The 23,471-nt window shown below is 44.2% G+C and overlaps 3 protein-coding genes across 9 annotated transcripts in view; 1 reads left to right on the top strand and 2 right to left on the bottom strand.

Moving 5' to 3' along the window:
• LOC132210110 (prostaglandin reductase 2-like) overlaps positions 1–1,167 on the bottom strand; it is an 18,557-nt gene extending 17,390 nt beyond the window's left edge. The window contains exon 1 of the mRNA XM_059649476.1: positions 1,057–1,167. Within this exon, the coding sequence (XP_059505459.1) occupies positions 1,057–1,062 (6 nt within the window). The 5' untranslated portion in view covers positions 1,063–1,167. The remainder of the gene's footprint in view (positions 1–1,056) is intronic.
• Positions 1,084–23,308, bottom strand: ptgr2 (prostaglandin reductase 2). Of its 3 annotated transcripts, none has more exons than XM_059649355.1 (6): positions 23,047–23,308; positions 16,356–16,517; positions 10,735–10,853; positions 7,963–8,157; positions 3,112–3,282; positions 1,084–1,203 (listed from the first exon to the last, which is right to left on the bottom strand). In XM_059649355.1, exons 2-6 carry the CDS (start codon positions 16,393–16,395, stop codon positions 1,084–1,086), a joined length of 645 nt encoding a protein of 214 aa, XP_059505338.1. In that variant the 5' UTR covers positions 16,396–16,517; positions 23,047–23,308. The 3 variants fall into 3 exon arrangements, with proteins under 3 accessions (XP_059505338.1, XP_059505339.1, XP_059505337.1); XM_059649356.1 differs by having other exon boundaries at positions 16,356–16,511; XM_059649354.1 differs by lacking the exon at positions 23,047–23,308 and adding an exon at positions 22,602–22,753.
• The window catches only part of mideasb (mitotic deacetylase associated SANT domain protein b), a 76,304-nt gene continuing 74,665 nt past the window's right edge, over positions 21,833–23,471 (top strand). For 3 of the 5 annotated variants that reach the window (XM_048537268.2, XM_048537269.2, XM_048537270.2), the window contains exon 1: positions 23,265–23,471. The gene's annotated coding sequence lies outside the window, so the exon portion shown is untranslated. Of the gene's footprint in view, positions 21,920–23,261 lie in introns of those variants that run through there. The other 2 variants (XM_048537273.2, XM_048537274.2) reach the window with 2 other exon arrangements.

The raw sequence follows: 23,471 nt of genomic DNA, 5'->3' as shown, positions 1-23,471 counted from the left end.
TGGGAGAGTTTACCGATTTACTCAGTCTCACTGATCTCATTTGACATCTCCAGCATATAGGCTATTCTCAATTTGTGTGTGCTCAAAGATAATTAATACCTTATACATTCTATTAACATTAACAATTACACAAACAAGCCTTAACAATATCATTGACGAGACAAAAACATTTGTGTCACTTTGAAAACTTTGCATTTAAATAGCACCTCTAATGTGGGGAAATGTCCCAAGATGGGAACATAAATCAGACGTAACTGACAGCTACAAGTATTAGGCTGGGCATCCAAAAATTTGGTCAAAGAGCTGAGTTTTAATTCAAACCACAGTCAGACATGGAATTAGGACATGGAATCCCTACAATGTGGAAATAGGCCATTTAGCCCGTTGAGTCCCCACCAACCCTCCAAACAGCATCCCACCCAAACCCACACCCCCCCATGCCCTATCTCCATAACCCCACATTTCCCATGGCTAACCCACCTAACCTACACATCCCTGCACACTATGAGCAATTTAGCAAGGCAAATCCATCTAACCTACATATCTTTGGACTGTGGGAGGAAACCAGAGAACCCGGAGGAAATCCATGCAGGCATGGGGAGAATGTGCAACCTCCACTCTGACAGACGGTCATCCAAGGCTGGAACTGAACCTAAGTCGCTGGCACTGTGAGGCAGCGGTGCTAGCCGATGAGCCACTGTGCTGCCCTGGATGGTGTCCTGAATTTTGCATCCCACTGGTCAAGGTAGTGCTATTCAATGGTGGTTATGTTATTAGACTACAAGTCCACGGGTCAACGATATGTGACCAAGCTGTAAGGATTGCTGTTCGCTAATGCTGCAAGAAATTACATCAGTCAGCTCCACTCACAATACACTAGGACAGTGGGTCATAGTCATAGAGTCATATAGCACAAAAACAGATGCTTCAGTCCAACTCGTCCAAACCAAAAACCTAAACTGAATTAGACCCACTTGCCTGTATTTGGCCCATATCTGTCAACACCTCCCCCAGGCATGTATCTACCCGAATGTCTTTTAAATGTTCTAACCGTACCTGCATCTACCACTTCCTCTGACATGTTCATTCATCCTTCTTGTAGTTGACGGCCGCAACAAAACCGATCTCGCTGACCAAGACTTGACATTTCTGATCAGTGCCGCAGATCCCAACAACTCGAGGGCACCCTTCGAGCCGACCAATCTGGGGGCAGCGGGACAATGTTTGACACTTTAACCATTCAACCTGCTGCCTCTGAAAACACCTAGTTATCAGAAACTAAACGTAAGATGCAACTGCAGAATCCCATCAAACATAACTGCTTTGGGAAGCGAGAAATGCAATTGCTTTGCCACTTGCGAAGATCTTTGCATCCTCGCTCTCCACTGGAGTCGTACCTGAGGACTGGAGAGAGGCAAATGTAATTCCTCTCTTCAAGAAAGGAAATAGGGAAATCCCCGGCAATTATAGACCGGTAAGTCTCACGTCTGTCGTCTGCAAGGTGTTAGAAAGGATTCTGAGGGATAAGATTTATGACCATCTGGAAGAGCATGGCTTGATCAAATACAGTCAACACGGCTTTGTGAGGGGTAGGTCATGCCTTACAAACCTTATCGAGTTTTTTGAGGATGTGACTAGAAAGGTTGATGAGGGTCGAGCTGTGGATGTGGTGTATATGGACTTCAGTAAGGCATTTGATAAGGTTCCCCATGGAAGGCTCATTCAGAAGGTCAGGACGAATGGGATACAGGGGAACTTAGCTGCTTGGATACAGAATTGGCTGGCCAACAGAAGACAGCGAGTGGTAGTAGAAGGAAAATATTCTGCCTGGAAGTCAGTGGTGAGTGGGGTTCCACAGGGCTCTGTCCTTGGGCCTCTACTGTTTGTAATTTTTATTAATGACTTGGATGAGGGAATTGAAGGATGGGTCAGCAAGTTTGCAGACGACACAAAGGTCGGAGGTGTCGTTGACAGTGTAGAGGGCTGTTGTAGGCTGCAGCGGGACATTGACAGGATGCAGAGATGGGCTGAGAGGTGGCAGATGGAGTTCAACCTGGATAAATGCGAGGTGATGCATTTTGGAAGGTCGAATTTGAAAGCTGAGTACAGGATTAAGGATAGGATTCTTGGCAGCGTGGAGGAACAGAGGGATCTTGGTGTGCAGATACATAGATCCCTTAAAATGGCCACCCAAGTGGACAGGGTTGTTAAGAAAGCATATGGTGTTTTGGCTTTCATTAACAGGGGGATTGAGTTTAAGAGTCGTGAGATCTTGTTGCAGCTCTATAAAACTTTGGTTAGACCGCACTTGGAATACTGCGTCCAGTTCTGGGCGCCCTATTATAGGAAAGATGTGGATGCTTTGGAGAGGGTTCAGAGGAGGTTTACCAGGATGCTGCCTGGACTGGAGGGCTTATCTTATGAAGAGAGGTTGACTGAGCTCGGTCTCTTTTCATTGGAGAAAAGGAGGAGGAGAGGTGACCTAATTGAGGTATACAAGATAATGAGAGGCATGGATAGAGTTGATAGCCAGAGACTATTTCCCAGGGCAGAAATGGCTAGCACGAGGGGTCATAGTTTTAAGCTGGTTGGTGGAAAGTATAGAGGGGATGTCAGAGGCAGGTTCTTTACGCAGAGAGTTGTGAGAGCATGGAATGCGTTGCCAGCAGCAGTTGTGGAAGCAAGGTCATTGGGGTCATTTAAGAGACTGCTGGACATGCATATGGTCACAGAAATTTGAGGGTGCATACATGAGGATCAATGGTCGGCACAACATTGTGGGCTGAAGGGCCTGTTCTGTGCTGTACTGTTCTATGTTCTATGTTCTATGTTCTAAAATAAGAACCACCCTGTGTGAAAACATTGCCCCTCATGCCCGGTTTAAATCTTTCACCTTAAAAACATGCCCCCTTGTGTTGAACTCCCCCACCCTAAGGAAAAGACCTTTGCTGTTCATTTCATCTGTGCCTCTCAAGATTTTATAAATCTCTAAAGTCACACCTCAACCTTCTGTGCTCCAGCTTCTCCTTATAACCCCAAACCCTGCAATCCCACCAACATTGTTTCTGAACCCTCTCCATTCCATTGATGGTGAGGTTCTCTTCCACATACCTGACCCGCCAACATCCCACACGCTCCCGCTGCACCACTGACCACCATAGTTTGGTTGGCACCGCGTGTCACGTGCCCCTTTTCTCTCACCCCCAACAAAGAGGTGAGACCAGGCATCCCCACTGCACCCAGGAAGTAGGAGAGGTGTCCATCAACAAGCTGAGGATCAAGCTAGAATAATAGAAAAATGGCTGTGTGAAATGGAAGAAAGTGAGATCAGTCTTAACCCAATCCACAGTCAAGCCAATGACAGTCTTTGGGTGCTACGCTGCTCTTATAGCACCTCAGTTCATTGACTGCTGGTCATCATCATCATCATCCTCACGTTGGTCGAGGGGAAACTTACTGTGTGCAAATTGGTGTCACTTTTCCTCCAATGGAACAGTGACTGCCATTTCACAAATACTTAATTGGCTATAACATCCTGAAGGGATACCCTTGGTTACAAACAAACATCACTGCAGAAGTGGAGGACTGACTCTGCCTACAGCACAAGATTGGGTCAAATTTAGAATAAATACCTTCAATCATGTGGGACTCTGCCCAGCGATTTTGATTAAAATGACCACCGTTACATCTGCAAAGCCCATTTGCTTTGACTGGAAAGAGGAAATTAGCAAGCACCTACAATTATAATTTATCACATTGACTGAAGTGTAAACTTATTCACAAAGTCTGTCATTGCTATGACGCGTCATTTGTTCATTGCGGTTTCTAATCTGAGGAGGGAAGCTGGCGATCAAATCGATGTGAATAGAATTATTAAATCATTCTTCTCAATCATACAGTCACACCACATGGAAACAGACCCTTTGGTCCAACTGGTCCACACCAACCATAATCCCAGATTAAAACTAGTCCCATCTGCCTGCTCCTAGCCCATATCCCTCCAAACCTTTCCTATTCATCAACTTACCCAAACGTTTTTTTTTCCAGCACTAATTGTACCAGCATCCACCGCTTGTTTTGGCTGTTCCCTTCGTTTCCAGCAACAACCTGGTAAATCTTTATTTGGACCTTCTCCAGTTTAGCAATAGCCTTCCTGTAACAGGGAGACCAGAGCTGCACTACAGAAGAGGTCTCACCAAAGTCTTGTACAACCTCTGCACAACGTCCTAATCTTCCTTCTCCAGATACTTTCACTTGAGTGAAGTAAGTATAGGATGACTAGTTCCCAATAATAAAAAAAGTCTTTGATTTATCAATTTAGCAGTCACAGCTTACTGCATCTGGAAAGGGGAGTTAAACTGACTATCTTTTGGCTCTTGATGCTTTTTGTTGCAACAAACAGGACTACTACTTTTGTGTAGATTTGACAGTGTCTCTCAAACACTGACTCCCAAGCTGGATGGCATCAATCACACAGTTGCTCACAGGCAGAAGGCCTTTGTCATCAATAACTGGTCACCAGTCCTTTGACCAACCAGCTACTTAAAAAGCAAAAATAAATGCTGTGGATGCTGGACATCCAAAATAAAAACAGGAAGTGCTGCAGACAGGCAGTCAGTGTGACAGAATCTGTTGATCGAGATGTGGATTCAGAGCTGCTCTGAATAGTCATACTGGGCTCAAAACGTTAACTCTGTTTTCTCTCCACAGATGCTGCCAGACCTGCTGAGCTTCTTCAGTGTTCTCTATGTTTAAGACTTGGGCACAATGGTGTGGAGCTGCACACAAGGAAGGCGTTGATCAATTCTATTTGTGTTAGAACTTCATATTTGGACTGTAGAATGTCACATTAATGCGAGCCCTATGCTAAAAGGCTCTTTCACTTCTGGAGTGCTAAACACACAAAAATTCTGAAATTGGATCTTCTTAATAGCTGCTTTCATTTATCTGAACATTTCAGTAGAATTCATTTCTGCCGCAATTATATAATCACCATGGCAACAACATAGCTCTTTTCTCCATGTGATGAATTATGTTATTAGGTTGTCAGCTTCTATCTTGAACGAGGTGATCACAGGATTACAAGTCATTCTGACCTTGTAGGCGGTTTCAGCACAGCAGCAAACCTTAATGACAGCAAACCAGAACCCTCCGACCAGGAGAAGGTGCTGTTTAAACACCGCTGGTTACAGTATGGAATGCACCGATTCCAAAAGGACGGTGGAAGGAGGTTCAACAACATAAAGGATGGGGAGTAACATGACCGTTGGAAGAACGATCCAATTGGTTTCACCTCCTCTTTTCCAAAGAGCTGGTACAGGGAAGAAAGGTCACTGTGCCGGCTGATTCCTTACCCGGTCTGGCCTGCACGTCACTGCTGCCTCACAGCATTGGGGTCGACTTAGGGATGGGCAGTCATCGCAGGCCTCGTCCCTTAAATGAATCGGCAGGGAGAGGGGGAGATAAACCCTATTCAGAGGATCACATTCCTATTTGAAATAATATTCTGGTGTTTAAAAATTCGAAAATCAGATTATTCTCAACATCTTCATTCCAATAAAAGAAGCACATTCTTTGTTTTGATCCCCAACATGGAGCACAGCACAGGAGAAGCTATTCAGTCCCTGCAGTCTGTTCTGCCACTCAGTAAGATTATGTAGTAAATGTGTTCTGGTCTCTGTTTGCTCGAGGTTCCTCCAAACCTATACCTAACACCATCTTTGTCTTGAACATTGTACTGGATTCGTGACACACCTTTCGGTCAGGGAGCCATGGGGCAGCATGGTGGCTCAGTGGGTAGCACTGCACCCTCTCAGCGCCTGAGACACGGGTTCAATTCCACCCTCAGGGGACTGTCTGTGTGGAGTTTGGGCATTCTCCCTGTGTCTATGTGGGTGTCCTCCAGGTGCTCCGATTTTCTCCCACAGTCCTAAAGATGAGCAGATTAGACAGATTGACCATGCTAAATTACCCAATGGTATCCAGGAATGTGCAGGCTTAAGTGGGTTTGCCATGGGAAGTGCAGAGTTACAGGGACAGGGTGGTGAGGTGTGAGAGTCTGAAGGTCACTGTGTATTCAATGGGTCAAATAGCCTTCTGTCACACTGGAGGGATTCAGACAGTCTCCTGCTGCTCCTGGCTACTCAGCAAGGAAGATGCTCCAGCCATTGATCCCAAATGGTCTTGTTGTTAGTTATAACCTTTTTACGATTTTGTTGTAAGTTATTATGCCTTCTTCTGGACCCTCCCTTTCAGAGAAAATTTTTTTTCAAAGGTACATACTCTATTAAATCCTTTAATAATCTCAATTAGATAATCCCTTCACATCCAATAGTTAAAATGCTACAAGTCTGGCCTACACAACCTCTCCATGTAATTTAAGTTTAAACCCTGCGAAGGCTCTGGTGAATATCTGTTATGCTGTCCAAGGTGAATACTTCCTTCTGAAGTTGTGTCCAAATTTTGGACTCAGTTACTGCAGATGGAGTCTGGCCGAATTCCTTGACATCCAAAACACAACCTTCACACTCTTGAATTCCAGCCCCTCTTGATACAGACCAACATTCTGGACATTTGTGGTTTAGCTTTTGTAACTGGCTCAGTTTCTCTCAATTTGAAAAGTTACCTTTTTTTTAAAAGAAGATTCATTCATGGGATGAGGGCGCCATTGGCCAGGCAGCATTTACTGCCCATCCCTAATTGCCCAGAGGGCAGTTAAGAGTCAACCACATTGCTGTGGGTCTGGAATCATATGTAGGCCAGACAAGGTAAGGATGGCAGTTTCCTTCCCTAAAGGACATTAGTGGACCAGATGGGTTTTTCCAACAATCTACAAAGGATTTGTGGTCATCATTAGATTCTTAATTCTGGATATTTATTGAACTCAAATTCCACCATCTGCAGTGGCAGGATTCAAACCCGAGTCCCCAGAACATAATCGGGCTCTCTGGATTAACAGTCCAGCAACAACACCACTAGGCCATTGCCTCTCCTTTGTCTAGTTTGCATCTGATGAGAATACATACTCTTCCTCAGCAACAACCAGAAGCAGAATTTATCACAATACAAAATGCCCCAATATAGAGCCTCAGAAACAATTTTAGATAAACATTATACAAAGAATGCTACAGAAACACATACTGCATGTTTATTTATAATTCATAGGATTTGGGCGATACTGGCAAGGCCAGCATTTGCTGCCCACCCCTAACAGCCTCCTAAGCCAGACAGAACAAGGGGAATTTCAGCAGCTAGTTAAATGTCAAGCACATTGCAATGGGTTTGGAGTTACCTTCAGGCAGCACCTTCCGAACCCATGGCCACTTCCTACAAGAGCACAAGGACAGCAGATACACAGGGGCACCATGTCTTGCAAGTTCCCCTTCAAGCACTCACCACTCTTACTTGGAAATATATTCCTTCAGTGTTGCTGTGTCTAAATCCTGGAACTCCCTCCCCGTTGGAGGAGAGTGTTGTGGGTTAACCTACAGCACACGGACTGTAGCCCACCACTACCTTCTCAAGGGGCAACTAGGCATGGGCAATACATGCTGGTCAGCTAGCGAAGCCCATGCTCCACCAGTGAACTTAAAAAAAAATTATAAGCCAAACCAGGTGCTGATGGCAGATTTCCTTCCCTTGAAAAAAGGACATTAGTGAGCCAGATGGATTTTTACAACGGATGATAATTTCATGGTTACCATCACTGAGACCAACTTTATATTCTCAATTAAGGAGTTGAATTTCTTTTCCATGTGGTGTGTGATGGGGTTTGAACCCATATCCCCAGAGCATAGACAAACCTGGGCCTCTTGGATTACTGGCCCCCTCAGATATTACCTGGGGTTACCTCCACCCCTGGAAGACAAGTAACATTTTGAAGTAGGTGTGATGGAAATGATCCAGGGTAGCACTGCAACGGTTTTGAACTTTGGGAAGGAACATGGTACAGTAACATTCTACCTTAGTCAGGACAGCCCCGTCCACAACAGCTCGTGTCTGCCAGGGCCAGGTGAATGAAGTCACGATGTCGCATTTCTGCAAGTTCTGGTGTTTACTGTCTTCAACCACACCCAATCCTCCACCAGTCACCACACTCGACACTTGCCATGGAGGCATATAATCCACATCAGTGTCTTCTTCATTCATCCTGCATCGCTGCCAAGATCAAATCAAAACCAAACGTTAAAACCCAGGACACTACTCAACTCAAGAACAGCTCAATAAGATTCGAATAATGAGAAGTACACAAGACAGAGGACAACAGCCAGTTCAATGGGATAACGTTGAGCCGTCCTTTAGCAGCTTGGTTCTGTAACCCTTCCCTAACCAAAATCAAATCAACTGCAGTTATGAGCGTGGCTCCACTGTCTTTAGCAACTTTGTTATGAAGAATAAATTCGGCTTTCCCACTGCACTCTGTATGAAAGTGCACCCTGACCTCATCCCTAGCTTTCATATTAAAGATATTTCCCCACCACAGATAAGAAATTTCTCCTGATTTGCATCATTGGTAAATAAGAACAGTCAGTGCTTTTTCTACGGCCTTAGGATGCCCCAATGCCTCCCACAGTTCAGTACTGAGGGAGTGCAGGACCTTCAGATGTGATGATAAACTAAGGCTCTTCCTGATCCAAGTATATAAAATTACGAGAGGCATGGATCTGGTGAATAGTCATTTTCCCAGGTGGAAATGACCAATATTGGTCCGAAGGAGGTGGTAGAAGCAGATACAATAGTAATGTTTAAGTGTCACTTAGACAGACACATGAAGAGGCAGAGAATAGATGGATACAGACTACATGCGAGCAGATGGGATTAGTTTGGAATAGCATCATGGTTGACACTGACATGGTGGGCTGAAGGGCTCATTCCTGTGTCGTACTGTTCTGTTTCTATCTTCTCTATTTGCCCCCCACAGTTGGATGTAAAAGATCCCATGACAACTATTTTAAAGGATTAATTCAGCACCTAAAACAGATCGCCTCTCCGCAGCATCTCAAACTGCTTTATTGTTGAAACCACAGCCGCATTTGTAACGTAAAAATCATGACAGCTGAGCTGCACAAAGCAGGATATACAAACAGCAATAAATCCTCTTGTACTGAACACCATTTAGCAGGGTGGAAGGAAGCAAGGATCGAACGTCAACTGTAGTTCTATTGATATCATTTTCACCTCCGAGTTAACAAGTTGACAGTTCAATTCCCACTCCTAAAACTTGGAAGGAGAAAGGATGTACTCTAGTGCTGAACACTAACGTCCACCACCAAGAGTGGCTCGGCAGCAGTACTACAGATCAAGCTGGTCAAATCCTAAAGGACATAGCTGCTAGACTGGGTCTGTGGCAGGTAGTGAGGGAACTGACAAGGGAAAAACATACTTGATCTCGTCCTTGCTGGCTGCAGATGCATCTGTCCATGACAGTACCAGTAAGAGTGACCTTGGGGAGACAAAATCCCACCTTCACATTGAGAATACACTCCATCGTGTGGAACTATCGCTGTGCTAAATGGGACAGGCTTTGAACCGATCTAACAACACAAGTGTGAGGTGTTGTGGGCCATCAACAGCAATAGAATTGTACTCCAGCACAACCTGTAACCTCTTGGTTCAGCATATCTCTCACTCAACTATTACCATCCAGCCAGGGGTCAACACTGGTTCAGTGGAAAGCACAGGAGAGCAGCATCAGGCAAACCTAGAATAGGGTAACCACCTAGTAAAGCCACCCAATAGGACTACCTGCATGTCAAACAGCATAAGCAATGAGACAGACAGACCTAAGCAATCCCACAACCAATGGATCAGATCTTAGCTCTGCAGTCCTATCAGTGAATGGAAGCAGCCTGTTAACCAGAAGCAGAAAGCTTTACAAAATATCCCCATCCTGAATGAAGGGAGTATGCAAAAGATAAGGCTGAAGCATATGCAACAAACTTCAGGCAGCGAGTTATTCGTTATAGGATTCCTAGCCTCTGACCTGCTCTTGTATCCATAGTATTTCAATGGCTAATTCAGTGGAGTTTCTGGCCAATGGTAACCCTTCAGGATATCGATAGTGAGAAATCAGTGATGGTAACACTGTCAAGGAGAAATGATTAGATTATTGTTGGAGATGTTAATTAATGCAGTGAAGCCAATAAAATGTAGAATCATGGCAATAAAATGTGAGGCTGGATGAACACAGCAGGCCAAGCAGCATCCCAGGAGCACAAAAGCATCTTTGCAGAGTCACTCAGGATAATGAGTCATCAAGAGATTGCAATCTGGGTGCTGATCTCAACAACATATCTGATGCCATCTCTACAGCAATAGGCTTTTAAACTCTGCTTTTATGTAGTGTACTGGTTACAATGGCTTGGACACTATAGCCTCTGCCGTTATTTGTATATGAAGTATTACAAGCAGAATACACTGCGTATGAAAAGCTCCCACTGCCTCGTTGATAAAGGATTCCTAATGAGACACTTAACATTGTTAGTCATCTGAAGGTTGACATTATGGCCCAAAAAAAAAGAGTCCAAGTAATGTCCAGTCCAAAGATGTGCAGGCTAGGTGGATCAGCCATGCTAAATTGCCCGTAGTGTTCAGGGATGTGTGGGTTACAGGGGGATGGGTCTGGGTGGGATGCTTCAAGGGGAGCTGTGGACTCGTTGGGCCGAAGGGCCTGTTCCCACACTGTAGGGAATGTAAAATGTTGCAGCCAACAACCCGAAAGGAATACGTACTTACCATGTAAGGATCCACAGATAGGAATTTGGTGCAAATCTTCACTTGCCCTTCTTGCAAATCCTGAGGCAGGTAGCTCTCTTCCATCCTAAAATTCTCAGGAACTGGCTCCCCATTTTTCCCTAAGGACAGGAGTGAGAGGAGACACAATTACCCTTTTTCCAGAGATCAATCCGTGTGCAGGATACCCTGACAGAGAGCCATAGATTGCAGGGTTTACCAGATTAATAATCCATGGAACATACATTCAGTTACAGCAGTCTGAGAATTTGAATAGTTTGACCTTTCTAAAAAAAAACCACGAAAGTAGATTTTAACTCCCGTAAAAACCCACTGCTTTAGTAATGTCTCCTTATGAAGGGAATTCTATTGTCCTTATCCAGTCTGGGCACACGCGGATGAGCAACAAATGCTAGCATTGTTAGTAAAGTCTTGATCCTGAGAACGGAGTTGTCTTCCCTCCCTTAAGAGGAGAGTACGTCAGTTTTGACTTATGCTTGATGCAAGGTTACTAAGACAGGGTGTTTTACCTAATGTGGTGAGATTAATGTGAATATAAAGTGGGTGTGGATATTCATGGAGTCACGCAGCAGCTTGTGGTATTGAACAATAGAGAGATTGTAAAGACAAACTTCCTATACTTTTGATTATAGTGTGAAATGGGAACAAGAACATAGTTTAAAAGCATTGTTGTAGGATTACTGCACTTTTTAAAAAGTTATCCATTGTAAGTACTGTTTACACAGCTGCTTGTTCAGTGGGGAAAACCTAATTATAGACAAGCTGGACCCGGGGCTGACACAAATGGAGGTTTGGCTGGCAACAAGTAGCTGAATAGTCTGTGAAATAGTGACAATGACAAAGGCCTCCTTGCCCATCAATAACCATGAGACGGACTCCTAAGTAGCTGAACAGGAGATGTGAATAAAAACAAAGTTGCTGGAAAAGCAACTTGGTCTTCCTCAGAAGGATCTTCACCAGAGCCAAAAAACTAACTCTTTTTTTCATTCATAGATGCGGCCAGACCTGCTGAGCTTTTCCAGCAACTTTGTTTTTGTTCCTGATTTATAGCATCCGCATTTCTTTCAGTTTTCAGTTAGCAGGGGATGTGAATGTTCAGGACAGAACCCAATGGTCCTTTGAAAGGGGATAGCTTGTTTTTGCTCTGTAATAAAAAGCAACTCTAACTCAAAGACAGTCAGTTTATTTAGATTTGGTTTAGATTAGATTCCCTACAGTGTGGAAACAGGCCTTTCGGTCCAACAAGTCCACACTGCCCCTTGATATATCCCACCCAGACCCATTCCCCTATAACCCACACACCCCTGAATACTACAGGCAATTTAGCACGGCCGATCCACCTAACCTGCACATTTTTGGACTGTGGGAGGAAACCGGAGCACCCAGAGGAAACCCACGCAGACACGGGGAGAATGTGCAAACTCCACACAGGCAGTCGCCCAAGGGTGGATTTGAACCCAGGTCCCTCGTGCTGTGAGACTGCAGTGCTAACCACTGAGCCGCCGTGCTGCCCCAGATTTCCCCTCATCTGTTGCGGTAAGCTGTGATTTTTTTAAAAGCACTAAAATCAGAAGTTTTTCCAAGAACAAATCAGCCACCCTGAGCATTCTGCAAACATTCCAAGAAGGAAGACTGAGAAGCAGCATTCTGAACAGCAAAAGGATCATCTCAGCAAACCCTGTAAACAACGGTCAGTGAACTGCCTTCCCAATTCTCCCCTCCACCCATGACATCCATGTACTTTTGGTCCGTCAGTGTGTGCGTGTTGAGGGAGGACTTTACAAGTGGGCTAGAGTTTTAACAAGTAGAATTACATGTCAATAGTTCATAATTGTTTATCTGGAGTTAGAATCAGTTTATTTGTAACGAATAGTTATTCCTGTTTGGCAAGGAAACGTGGTCCATGTTCTCTGTCAACCTGGGTTTAAAAGACAGAGAAATTGGGGAATTCTGTGTACTTTTAAAAATCCTTAACTTTTGTGAGGACTCCAGGAATAGCAGGGCTCGGTTTTCCAGAGGTGCACATGCCCCAGTGAGGGGTGACAATACTTATAACGTCTTAGTGAAACTTTTTAGCTCGGGGTGTGGATGCAGTTGTTCGTTTGCCCACCGAGCTGGTTGTTCTGTGGTGTGCAGACATTTCGTTACCGTCACTAAGTATGAGGTCATGATCCTATGCGGTCTAAGGAGTCTGGAACTGCATAGTGTCATGATTGCACACAAACCTACATCAATGCTGCGTCAAATGCTATCAAACACTAAAAGGCCCCATATTGATAGTAAACAGGAGTAAAGGGATATACAGAATCCCATGCAGTGAGTGCAACAGACATTATGTCGGACAAGTGGGGAGGAAACCGATGACCAGACACACAAACTCCAGCTGGCAGTAAAAAGATAACCAATATTTACTTGTCTCGATACACACAGACTATGAAAGCCATCAGTTCGACTGGGACAAGCAAACACCAGACATGCAAGGGAATTTCTGGAGGCCTGGTTCTCAACATGGGATTCCATCAACAAACACATAGAAGTAGGCCCTGTACACAGACTGCTGCTGAAAAACAGAACTGGAAGTGACAAGACCCACCATACCAGAGGATCATATAAATTCAGAATGGAGCAGAACAGCAATGCTTCGATTAGAGGTTGCACTGATGACGTTGCCTAGAATGGTATCGAAATATCAGCACACCACAGAACAACTGGCTCAGTGAGCAAATGGACAACCACAATATTTCTGATGACTGGCAACAGGGTAAAACATTACATTCCTCAGACATGCAACTGTCTTGGCTAATATTAAAATACAATACAGCGTCCAGCTTCCAGTGGTCCGAGGTAAGATCAAAGATCTTTCTATTTGCAGGTCACGTGCTATGATGTAGTGTTGATTATTACGAGCATGTCTCTTACTTCGACAATTAACAATCCCAATCTCACATTTAATGTCGCTTCACTTTAACTCCAATAAGTTCACAGGGGGAGTGTTCTAGTTGAGTGCAGCAAGGATCATCTCATCGTTTCCTGCATGACCTACAGCCCCTCCAGCTCTCTGGCTTGAAGTCCGTTCCAACTTGCAGCCTCTCCCCCATCTGCTCTGATGCTGGGATATGGAGACAGCAGAGGCAGGATCAGCTTCAGAAGTCATGTTCACAGAAGATCATTGATTATAGATAACCTCAGTATTCGAAAAAGGAATGGAAGAGGACAGGGTACATTAAATCACAGTACTTTGGCTGAAAGGGTAGCTACTGCCCAGTGAATGAGACAGGGGAGAGGAGAATAGCATTGGAGAAGAAAGGAGATGTGGCATTTAACAAATTCTGTGTGAGAAGCACTTTTAAAAGTTTGGTTTGCTATTTCCCCAGGAGTTTTAGGATCGTGAATGTGCAAGCAGGGGGTACTGCAAGCAAGAAGTCACATTTTTATTTCAAATTTTTAAAATGTGTTTTATTTTAAAAGTGACTTCACTTAGTGATGTGAGGGCTTAGCAACGTTAAGTGTTTCGTCTTACAGATTATGAAGTTGCAATGGGTTTAAAAGGAAGGTTGCCCAAAACCTAACACATTGATTCCACTGTGTTACACATTGATGACTCACTTAAAGTTGCAACTCTCAGGAATGAAACCACAACTTTAAGTGAGGACTCCCTGTGCACAGCCTGTGTTTCGGCTGGCATTGGGGATACAAACTGAAATTTCCACTTCCTGATTGCAGATGACCGCACCCACCTCTGCCTTTCCGGGACTGTTTCCTGGATGACTGTGGGTTTGCCTCGTGATGCTCCTCATGAAGTATGCCCATGAGTAAGATAATGGAGGGTAATTGGACACCACCTTCAGGTTATGTGGAAGCAACAGTAGCAGTGAGAATGCAAATAAGTAGTGAAGGAAAGGTACCAGTTCCAGCCCTTCTGCACAAAAATACACCACAATTTTCACCACAAATTGCGCTGATATACAGATGTGCAGGGTAGTTGATGGGGGTGGGAGCATAGAAGAAACGGCCCAGGACTTCAGGTCAGGGTTGATGCTGAATGCACTGACAGTGCTTGAGGTATCAGCAATGCCACCCTCATACAGGTTTTCAGCTTGATATTCTGATCTGACTGGAGCATTGGGGGTTAGTGCAGTCTGTCCAGGGTTGGAAGACCATGTTGGGCACAACACAAAAATATACCTCTGGCTTAACCAAATTAACCAGCATACTGCAGGGCTGGCAAGAATGAGCTAGAACTGCACAGACCAGGAAGAAGAGCTGCCATGTAGTCAGAAACCTGAATGCAAGGTCACAATTAACCACACAAAATACCATAACGCAGAATTCCAAACAGAGGGGCAATTAGTTGGAGAAGTAGTGTGACCAAATTACTCTCAGAGTTGGTTAGCTCATTTGGCTGCATGGCTGGTTTGCAATATAGAGTGACTCCAACAGCGCAGGTTCAATTCCAGCACTGGCTGAAGTTACAATGAAGGACTCTCCTTCTCAGCCTTTCCCCTCATCTAAGGCATGGTTACCCTCAGGTTAAACTATCATCAACTGTCTGTCTCTAATGAGATAGCAGTCCCCAATGGCCTGGGAGATTACGATGACTTTGTCTTCTGCATAAATAGGTATGGACTGAAAATTTTCACTCATGTAGCATCTTTCACAAGCCTCAAGCCTCAAGACAGTTTCAACATGCATTATGAGTAAGCAGTTTTGATCATGTAGGTACTACGAGAATGTGGTACATGTGGCAGACCATTTGTGCACAGAGAGCTCCCACAAACAGTAAGTTAACAGTGATCGGATAATCTATTCTCCAGATTTTGACTAAGGGACAAATATTGGCCAGAACACAAGGGAGATTTTTTTCTTGCTCCCATAAATTTACCAGTGCTTCACTTTGAATGATCAATTGTATCCACTTCCTTAAAAATTCTTTCGTGGTATGTGGGATTGCTCGCAAGGCATGCCTAATTGGCCCTCTGAACTTGGTGGCTTGCAAGCCCATTTCAGAGGGCAGCTAAGAGTCAGCCACATTTCTGTGGGTCTGGGGTTACATGTAGGCCAGAATAGGTAAGGACAACCAATTTTCTTCCCTGAAGAACATTAGTGAACCAGGTAAATTTTTAAAATAATGTGTTTTATGAATTGAATTTAAATTCCACCAGCTTTCTCCCGCGTTGAGATCTTCCCAAATGGCCAGGTTTATATTACCAATGTCACCACTAGGTGGCATAGTGGCTGATGTGCTCAGTCCAAGGTGGTTCGTGATGAAAACAAGGGGGGGGGAGCAGAGGCGGTAATGTAGCCAAGCAGCAAGGGGGAAACAGGGCAATGTCTCCCCCTCCCCAATTAGTTACAGGCAAGCAGTCAGAAAGCTTTGACACAGTAGTGGGATGTTATTACTGTCCAGTGCTCATCTTTGTTGGTCCTCTTGCAATTCAAAGGCACATACACACCATACCTTAAATACCCACCACTTTGACCAAGCTTTTAGTTTGGCCGAGTCTCCTCTTGTTCAATTTCTTGATAAAAATCACTTATATTTTAAAATGTTTTAAAATTGCTATCAGGGAAGTAGGTGAACACGTTGCTCAAATGGTACTCACCTGGCCGAGAGTTTAATACAACTTGTTGAATCAATGCCATTTGTACAGTGAAAGCCTGATTGAGGTTATAACATTTGCTGGACTGAGGCACTGGGATGGGCACAATTGCCTTGTTTCTATGGAAGGTGTCAGTAAACACCAGAATGGTCCGAATATCTGCAACTGACAGAAAAAAAGTCTCTTATACTTTGGTTCTCTTTCCTGCTCCTCAGTTGAGAGCACTAACAGGCATAAGGTACTTTAGAAAGGAAACTAGAATTAGAATTAGCTTTGTCACATATACTCATGAGTACAGCAAAACATTTACAAGTTGCCACTTACAGCACCACTTTGGGAAGATTCTTAGGTACGTGTACTCAAGGGAAAAAAAACAGAAATAAAGAATAAACTAAAGAAATAAAAAGTCCAGTATTACAGACCTACGTGCCATCCTGGGTACAAAATCATAGGAATAAATTAGAAAAATAGAGAAGTAAAAAGTTTGGAATAACAGTCCTTCCAACCCAGTCTGTGCCAGCATGCTGGGCTTTACCTCAAGGCCAGCAGTCTGTACTGACTTCACTTGAGGCTCAAGGGCAGAAGGTAAGAAAAAAAAAACAAAAGGAGCGAGAACAAACTAAAAGAAAAATGATGGAGCAGACAAGCTCTGGCTGAGCAGTCCTACTCTGCCGCCATCTTGGAAAAAAATTGGAGCTACAAAAAACTCCAAGGTGCCAGAGAAATCAGCACTGGTGCCTCTACTATTTACAATTTATGTTTTTTTTCTACTCATTTTGTGGGATGTGGGCATTGATAGCTGGCCAGCATTTCTTGAACATACTTGGTTGCCCTTGAGAAGGTGGTGGTGAGCTGCATTCCTCCTGCTGTGGATGACCCACATTGCTGTTAGGGAGGGAATTCCAGGATTTTGACCCAGCAACAGTGAAGGAATGACAATATGTTTCCAAGTCAGGATGGTGAGTGGCTTGAAAGGGAACTTGGAAGTGGTGGTGTTCCCAAATATCTGTCTTTCTAGATGGAAGGTGAACACAACTTGTGGTTTATTACTTGGATGAAGGGACTGACTGTATTGTGGTCAAATCTGCTTAAGGATGTGAAGGTGGGGAGGAAAACAAGGAGGATTCAAAGAGGTACAAATGGATTTGGCCAGGTTGAATGAGGAAGCACAAAAGCAGCAGAAGTGGGAAAAAGAGGGTTGGGAGGAAGAATGGAAAAGCAGAACATCATTTAGTTGGAGACAGACTGCAGAAAGCTCCAGTCCAGCACAATCAAGGACATCATTTAAATGGCGAGAGACTGCAGAAAGCTCCAATCCAGCAAACCTGCAGGTACAGCAAGTATTTAGAAAGGCAAGTGGAAAGTGATCTTGATTGTAAGGAGATGGACACCCAGCTATAGATATTCAGGACTTTGGTGATACCACATCAAGAGGACTGTGTACAATGCTGCAGATTTTGCTTAAGGATGGACAGACCCACACAGAAGGCCTTTCAGGGAAGGTTCGCTTGGCTGACTCCTAGGAGATAAGTCTCTCCTTTTTGTGAGAGACCCTAACAAGTTGGGCCTGTATCCATTGGAATTTAGAAGACAGAAAGGTGATCGTACTGAAACACGTGTGATCTTGAGGGGTTTTGAGTATGGAGGCAGAGATGATGTCTCATCCTGTTCCTCCTCCTTCACTCAAAGGGTTGGTGGTGTGTGAAATTCTCTTCCCAAGACAGCAGGGAACATTGGGTCATCAAATGTACTCAAGGCCGAGTTGAATAGAGCTTTGAATTACAAGGGACTTGAAAGGGTGGACAGTAAAGTGGGATTAAGATTGCAATCAGACTAGATCAGTCCTTAGAGCCCTCTATCATTAAGATCATGGCTAATTTCAACATTGACTTGATTTGCCCATAATGTAACTATTTCTCTTACAACCCAAAATCCAATTACAATCTCTCCAAACTGTACACAGCGTACATACAACCCTGTGCATTTGAGGCTTCCAAAGATTCACAACTCTTTAAGTGAAGGTATTTCTCCAGCTCAAGCATAAATGTCTACCTCTTTGTCCGAGGCAGTGACCCCACGTCATCAATTCCCCAGCCAGAGGGGATGCTTTCTCAGCATATACTCTGTCCAGCCTCTCAAGAGGTTCACAATTTAATTAGATCATCTCTCATTCTTTGAAACACCAGGGAATACAGGCCTAGCTGACTCATAGGACAATCCCCATAAACCAGCAACCCACATTAATGAACCTCTCTGACATTCATTTGGGACCACATACATCATTCCTCAGGTAAGGAGGCCAAAACTAGACACAGGACTCCACTCGGTACTGTAGCGAGGTGTCTTAAATCCCTTATTAATGTACAAAATAGGATAAATAAGACCAGCCCTTTAAACCTACTCCACCATTCAATGAGATCATGGCCAAGCTCTTCTTGAATTCTTCGTTCCCATCTACCCATGATAACTCTTCATTCCTGTTGTCATCAAATAAAAACATCTACCCATGCCTCAAAAATATTCAACCACCTGACTGGGTGGAAAGGCTATTTCCTCTTGTGGTTTATAAGGCTCACCCATTTTAAACAGATGATGAAACATCTTTTCTTGGAAGTCCTTTCCTCAAAAAGCAGTGGATACAGGATATTTCAATATTTTTAAAGGCAGTGGTGAACAGATCCCTGATTACCAAGGGAATCAAAGATTAGTCGGTGATACACAGCAATGTAAAGTTGAGGTTAAAATCATGCCAGAATGGTGGAACAGGCTTGAAGGGCTGAATGGCCTGCTCTAGTTCTTACATTCATATATCTTCACCCATAAGAGTACAGGGCTTTTCACATCTGATATTCCAATCCAATTCAAGCAAATGCGAACACATCTGCTTTCCATGTAGTCACGGTCTTTACAATGTCTGCTTGAAATACAGGGTGCGGGGAGTTGCAGGAAGCTGGAGAGTAGTAGCCACAATCTCACTGAATGGGCTATCAGTCTCGACGGACCGAGTGGCTAATCGTGCTCCTAATACGTATGCTCACACATTAATGACAAAATTTGCTCAGACATCCAGGTCCTCTGGAGGCCGACATCCTCCAGACACATTACTACCAAAATGGAAAAAAAAGATCAAAGTTGTTGAAAATATAAGTACGGCTGAACTTTTTAGGGGCACTACTGATGGTATTTCTGATTTATTCCAACCCTGTCTGCTCCAGTCAACGCAGCAAGTGTCAATCCCCATCAAATTGTCTGTTGCCGAGACTTCAGCAAACTCAAACAAAATTTTCCCCCACCTCCCTCGCCTCCGTTTCCTCCCTGCTTATTTGCTGCAGGTTACGAGACAAGTTGCCAGAGAAAGGGTGATGCCGGCGGTTGGGGGTGGTGGGGGTGTGGGGGAAGTGGAGGGAACCGGTGTCAGGGCTCTCAGTAGCAGCTCTACAGGAGGTTGAAAGTTGGATGAAGGTAGTTGAGTAAAGGGGTGGGCCTGCTGGAGGGGGAAAATGGCTGTTCCCGCAGTTGGCAGCATTGTCCTGTACCCCCATGAGCTGCTATACCCACCTGGAACCTGTATCCTTATGGTGTCCTGTTCCCGCCTGGACCCAACTCAATGCAGTTTGCAATGCCTTGTTTCCGAAATCATAACATACCAAAAGCACATCATTAGCTGCATTGCCCCAGGCTTGTGAAAAATACAACACAATTTCAAGCCTTTCTTTCGGTATGTCAGATCAGGAATTCTGGCCCTTAAGCTGCAACCACTGTTTCCACTCCTTGTTAATGTTGTTTAAAATTTTAAGTTCTAAAGGCTTGTAATAGATTATTTATTACATGATTGCCCTATTGGCAGATATATTCTCTATCAGAACAAGTTCCATTAGCTCACAGCAATTTGAGCTATCTGCAATTTCAGTCAGACCTTCCACTTAGGAATGGGATAGGCCATTCAGCCCCTCTGGCCTAGTTTGCTGCAATTCAATAAACTCATGGCTGGTATGATTGTGGCGTCAGTTCTACTTGCTGACCCTCCCTCACCCCCTCCATATCCTTTGACCACTTTCATAGTCAAGAATATGTGTACCTCTACCTTAAAAAGGTATTCAATGATGTCCCCCACCAACCCCACCCCCAATCCCAACGCACTTCATCACTCTGAAAGGAAGACAATTCTAGATGCCAAATACCTTCAGATAGAAAACATTACCCCTTGCCTTTAAAAATAAAGTGACCCTCTCATTTTTAAAGAGTAACCCATAGTCCAGTCCATTCCACAAGATGAAATATCCTTTCACCATTCACTGCGTCAAGTTCCCTCAGGGTCTCACAGGCTTCAAGAAAATCATCACTCATTATCTAAATGTCAATGGATACAGGCCCAACCTGTCCAATCTTTTCCCATGAGACCACCAACTCCCAGTGCCACAAAAAACCAAGAATTGATAGAGTCAACCTTCACTGAACTTCCTGTATCACACACACACACACACACACACACACACACACACACACATTCTGAAATAAAAATGGCCAAAAAATGTACACATTATTCCAGGTGCAATCTCACCCTGGACCCATACAACTGTTCGTTTTTCATTTTTATTTTCTGTTCCCCTACAATAAACAGCAGCACTTCCTTTGCCTTTGATATCACTTGCTGTGCCTGCACACTAACTTTTGTGATCCACGTACCAGAATATCCAGATCCCCCTGTACCTGAGATTCTGCAATATCTCTCTAAATAATGCTGCTATTCCATTCTTCTTGTTAAAGTGGACAAGTTCATATTTTCCCACATTACATTCTATCTGTCAATGTTTTTGCCCACTCACTCACCCACTGTCTTTATCCCTTTGCAAACTTCTTATCTCCTCTTCACAACTTACTCTCCTAACTACCTGTGCCATTCTATTTTCACTGATCTGGCAAATCTGGCCCAACAGGGACACAATCTTCAATCTCAAGCAGTAGGAGTCAAAATATCTTAGAGCATTGTGGATTGGCAGAGTTTACAGGAGTATAGACAGAGTTGGGGCCATGGAGGGGAATACCAAAAAGAAAGGTAGCATTAGTTAGCCAGGAGCTGCAAGTTTTCATGATTTAAGAGACCCCAACCAGGAGAGTGTTGGAATGGTCACCTTTAAGAGGCAAAGAACTAAGTGAGGGTTTTAGCAGCAAAACAGGTGAGAAAGCTGTGGGGTTAGGTGGTTTACTGTGGTGAAAATAGATAGTCTGCTGTCTCAGACTTTCAGTTGAAAGTTTATCTCAGGATCAAACATACCAGCAGCATAACAGTCTGGTTCAGTCACCAACAGCTGACAGGGTCAAAGAGATGGCTTCAACAGACAAGGAATAAAATGGTTTTTAATTTGTTCGTGGGTCACGGAGCCAACATTTATTGGCCATCCTTAGTTGCCCCTCGAGAAGGTGGTGGTGAGGCTGCCTTCCGGAACCGCTGCAGTCTACGTGCTGTACATTAACCCACAATGCTACTAGGGAGGAAATCCCAGGATTTTGACCGAGCGACGCGTTTCCAAGTCAGGACGGTGAGTGGCTTGGTGGAAAACCTGCAGGTAGGGGTGACTCTGTTCATGTCGGTGATAGAGATCGAGAGTTTGGAAGGTGTCTGTCAAAGTAAGTTACTGCACTGCAAATTGTAGATCGTGCACAGTGCTTCTGAGCCTCAGCGCTGGAGGGACTGGATGTGATGCTATAGCCTGGATGGTGTATAGCTGCTCAGGTGAGGTCTCAAGGCAATTGCTACGGGTTAACTAACCAATATTCCCAGGATAGAGGCCAAGGATTTAGACAGTTTGACCTTTTACAAATCACAATTCACTAAATTCTAATTGCATATAAAAAAAATTCACTGCAGTGAATTCGTTTCTGATAAAGCTCCATTAACAGCAACCCTTTAACAGGTATCAGCGTGTACGCAAACTCCTACCTAGCTGGATTTTATTAGCGATGTCCCTGTACTATCAAAATAAAGTGTAATGGTATTTATAAAACAAGTCAAAGCCTGTGCATTTCAAACCAGAAATTCTTTACAATATTTACTAAATACAAAGGCGGGCCGAACAAGATAATTATTCTCTGCCCTATTTAACAGTCACATGTTTCCAGCCCAGAGGGAGAACAAAACAACAGAATATAGCAGAACACAGGCCTTTCAGGAACCGAACTACTTCATTTTCCTATGGGGGGAGGTAACCGTGCAACTTCGGTACAGTATCGAGGAGTTGAAACGCTCACTGTTTCTGCCCTTCGCAGATCTACTGAGTACTTCCAGCATTTTCTGTTCCCATTTTGCAGCTATCCGATAATCACAGCTCAGTGTGGCAAAGAGAGAGTGTAAACACGAACAGTAGCTGCGTTCTCGATACAACCGACAGGTCGCGTCCTGCAATTCCGCTTTTCCATTGGAATTAAAACCCCACCCCGTTTTCGCTTTTTTAAAAAAAATCCAAACAACCTACTCCGCCTTCCCTCAACTGGTTTTCACATTCATCAAAACACGTTGAGCTCCCAGTAAGACAACTCCCCCAGAAACTTCACAACCTGTGCAACTTCGTGTAGGACGCAACACCTAACCAGCCCTTCAAACTTGCAACACAGCACAACGTGATTGCAACAAATTGTCCCCAGCCAACTTGCAAGCGTTATGAGGCCGCCACTTGTAACAATATACCATTCCGACCTTTTTAATGAAACGTGGGCAAGTCCAACTTGAGATAGCAACTGCAGCTTCCACACCCCGCCCCAGGGGACACGTCTGCCTCAGCCACAGGGCAATGGAGTGCAGAAAATAGTCCTTTCAGTTCTGGTTTGGGGGGCGGAGGTGGTGAAAGAGAGGATTACAATCGCGGGAGGGAGTTTAAGAACAAGGGGAAAAAATACATTTCAGAAAAAGACATTTCCAAACAGCCACTTCTAAACAAAAAAAAAGTGGCCGTGGTGATTTGCTGACAGGCTGGGTCCTTGACGTCACTGCATAACTTTTACGAAGACGTAGTTTCTTAACTAGGAAGTGAGCCACCAACTGTTTGCAGGCGAAATTAAAAAGTTGTGGATTGAGAAACTGCTGGGCGATTTGCAAGGGGGAAAACAAACACTCTGGCCTGT

The sequence above is a fragment of the Stegostoma tigrinum genome, chromosome 10, assembly GCF_030684315.1.
Source record: "Stegostoma tigrinum isolate sSteTig4 chromosome 10, sSteTig4.hap1, whole genome shotgun sequence".
NCBI classification, from domain to species: domain Eukaryota; kingdom Metazoa; phylum Chordata; class Chondrichthyes; order Orectolobiformes; family Stegostomatidae; genus Stegostoma; species Stegostoma tigrinum.
Note: the sequence above shows the minus strand (reverse complement) of the source record. Positions and strands in the feature narration are given on the sequence as shown.

Excerpts from the sequence above, each read along its gene's own strand:
- ptgr2 (XM_059649354.1), bottom strand. The coding sequence starts at position 22,641 with ATGCTGGAAGTACTCAGTAGATCTGCGAAGGGCAGAAACA. Across the intron at positions 10,854-16,355 it reads TGTATTAAACTCTCGGCCAG|GGAAAAATGGGGAGCCAGTT; the intron begins GTGAGTACCATT and ends TCCTGTCCTTAG. Across the intron at positions 1,204-3,111 it reads GTGGGATGTTGGCGGGTCAG|ATTGGTCGGCTCGAAGGGTG; the intron begins GTATGTGGAAGA and ends CGCTGCCCCCAG.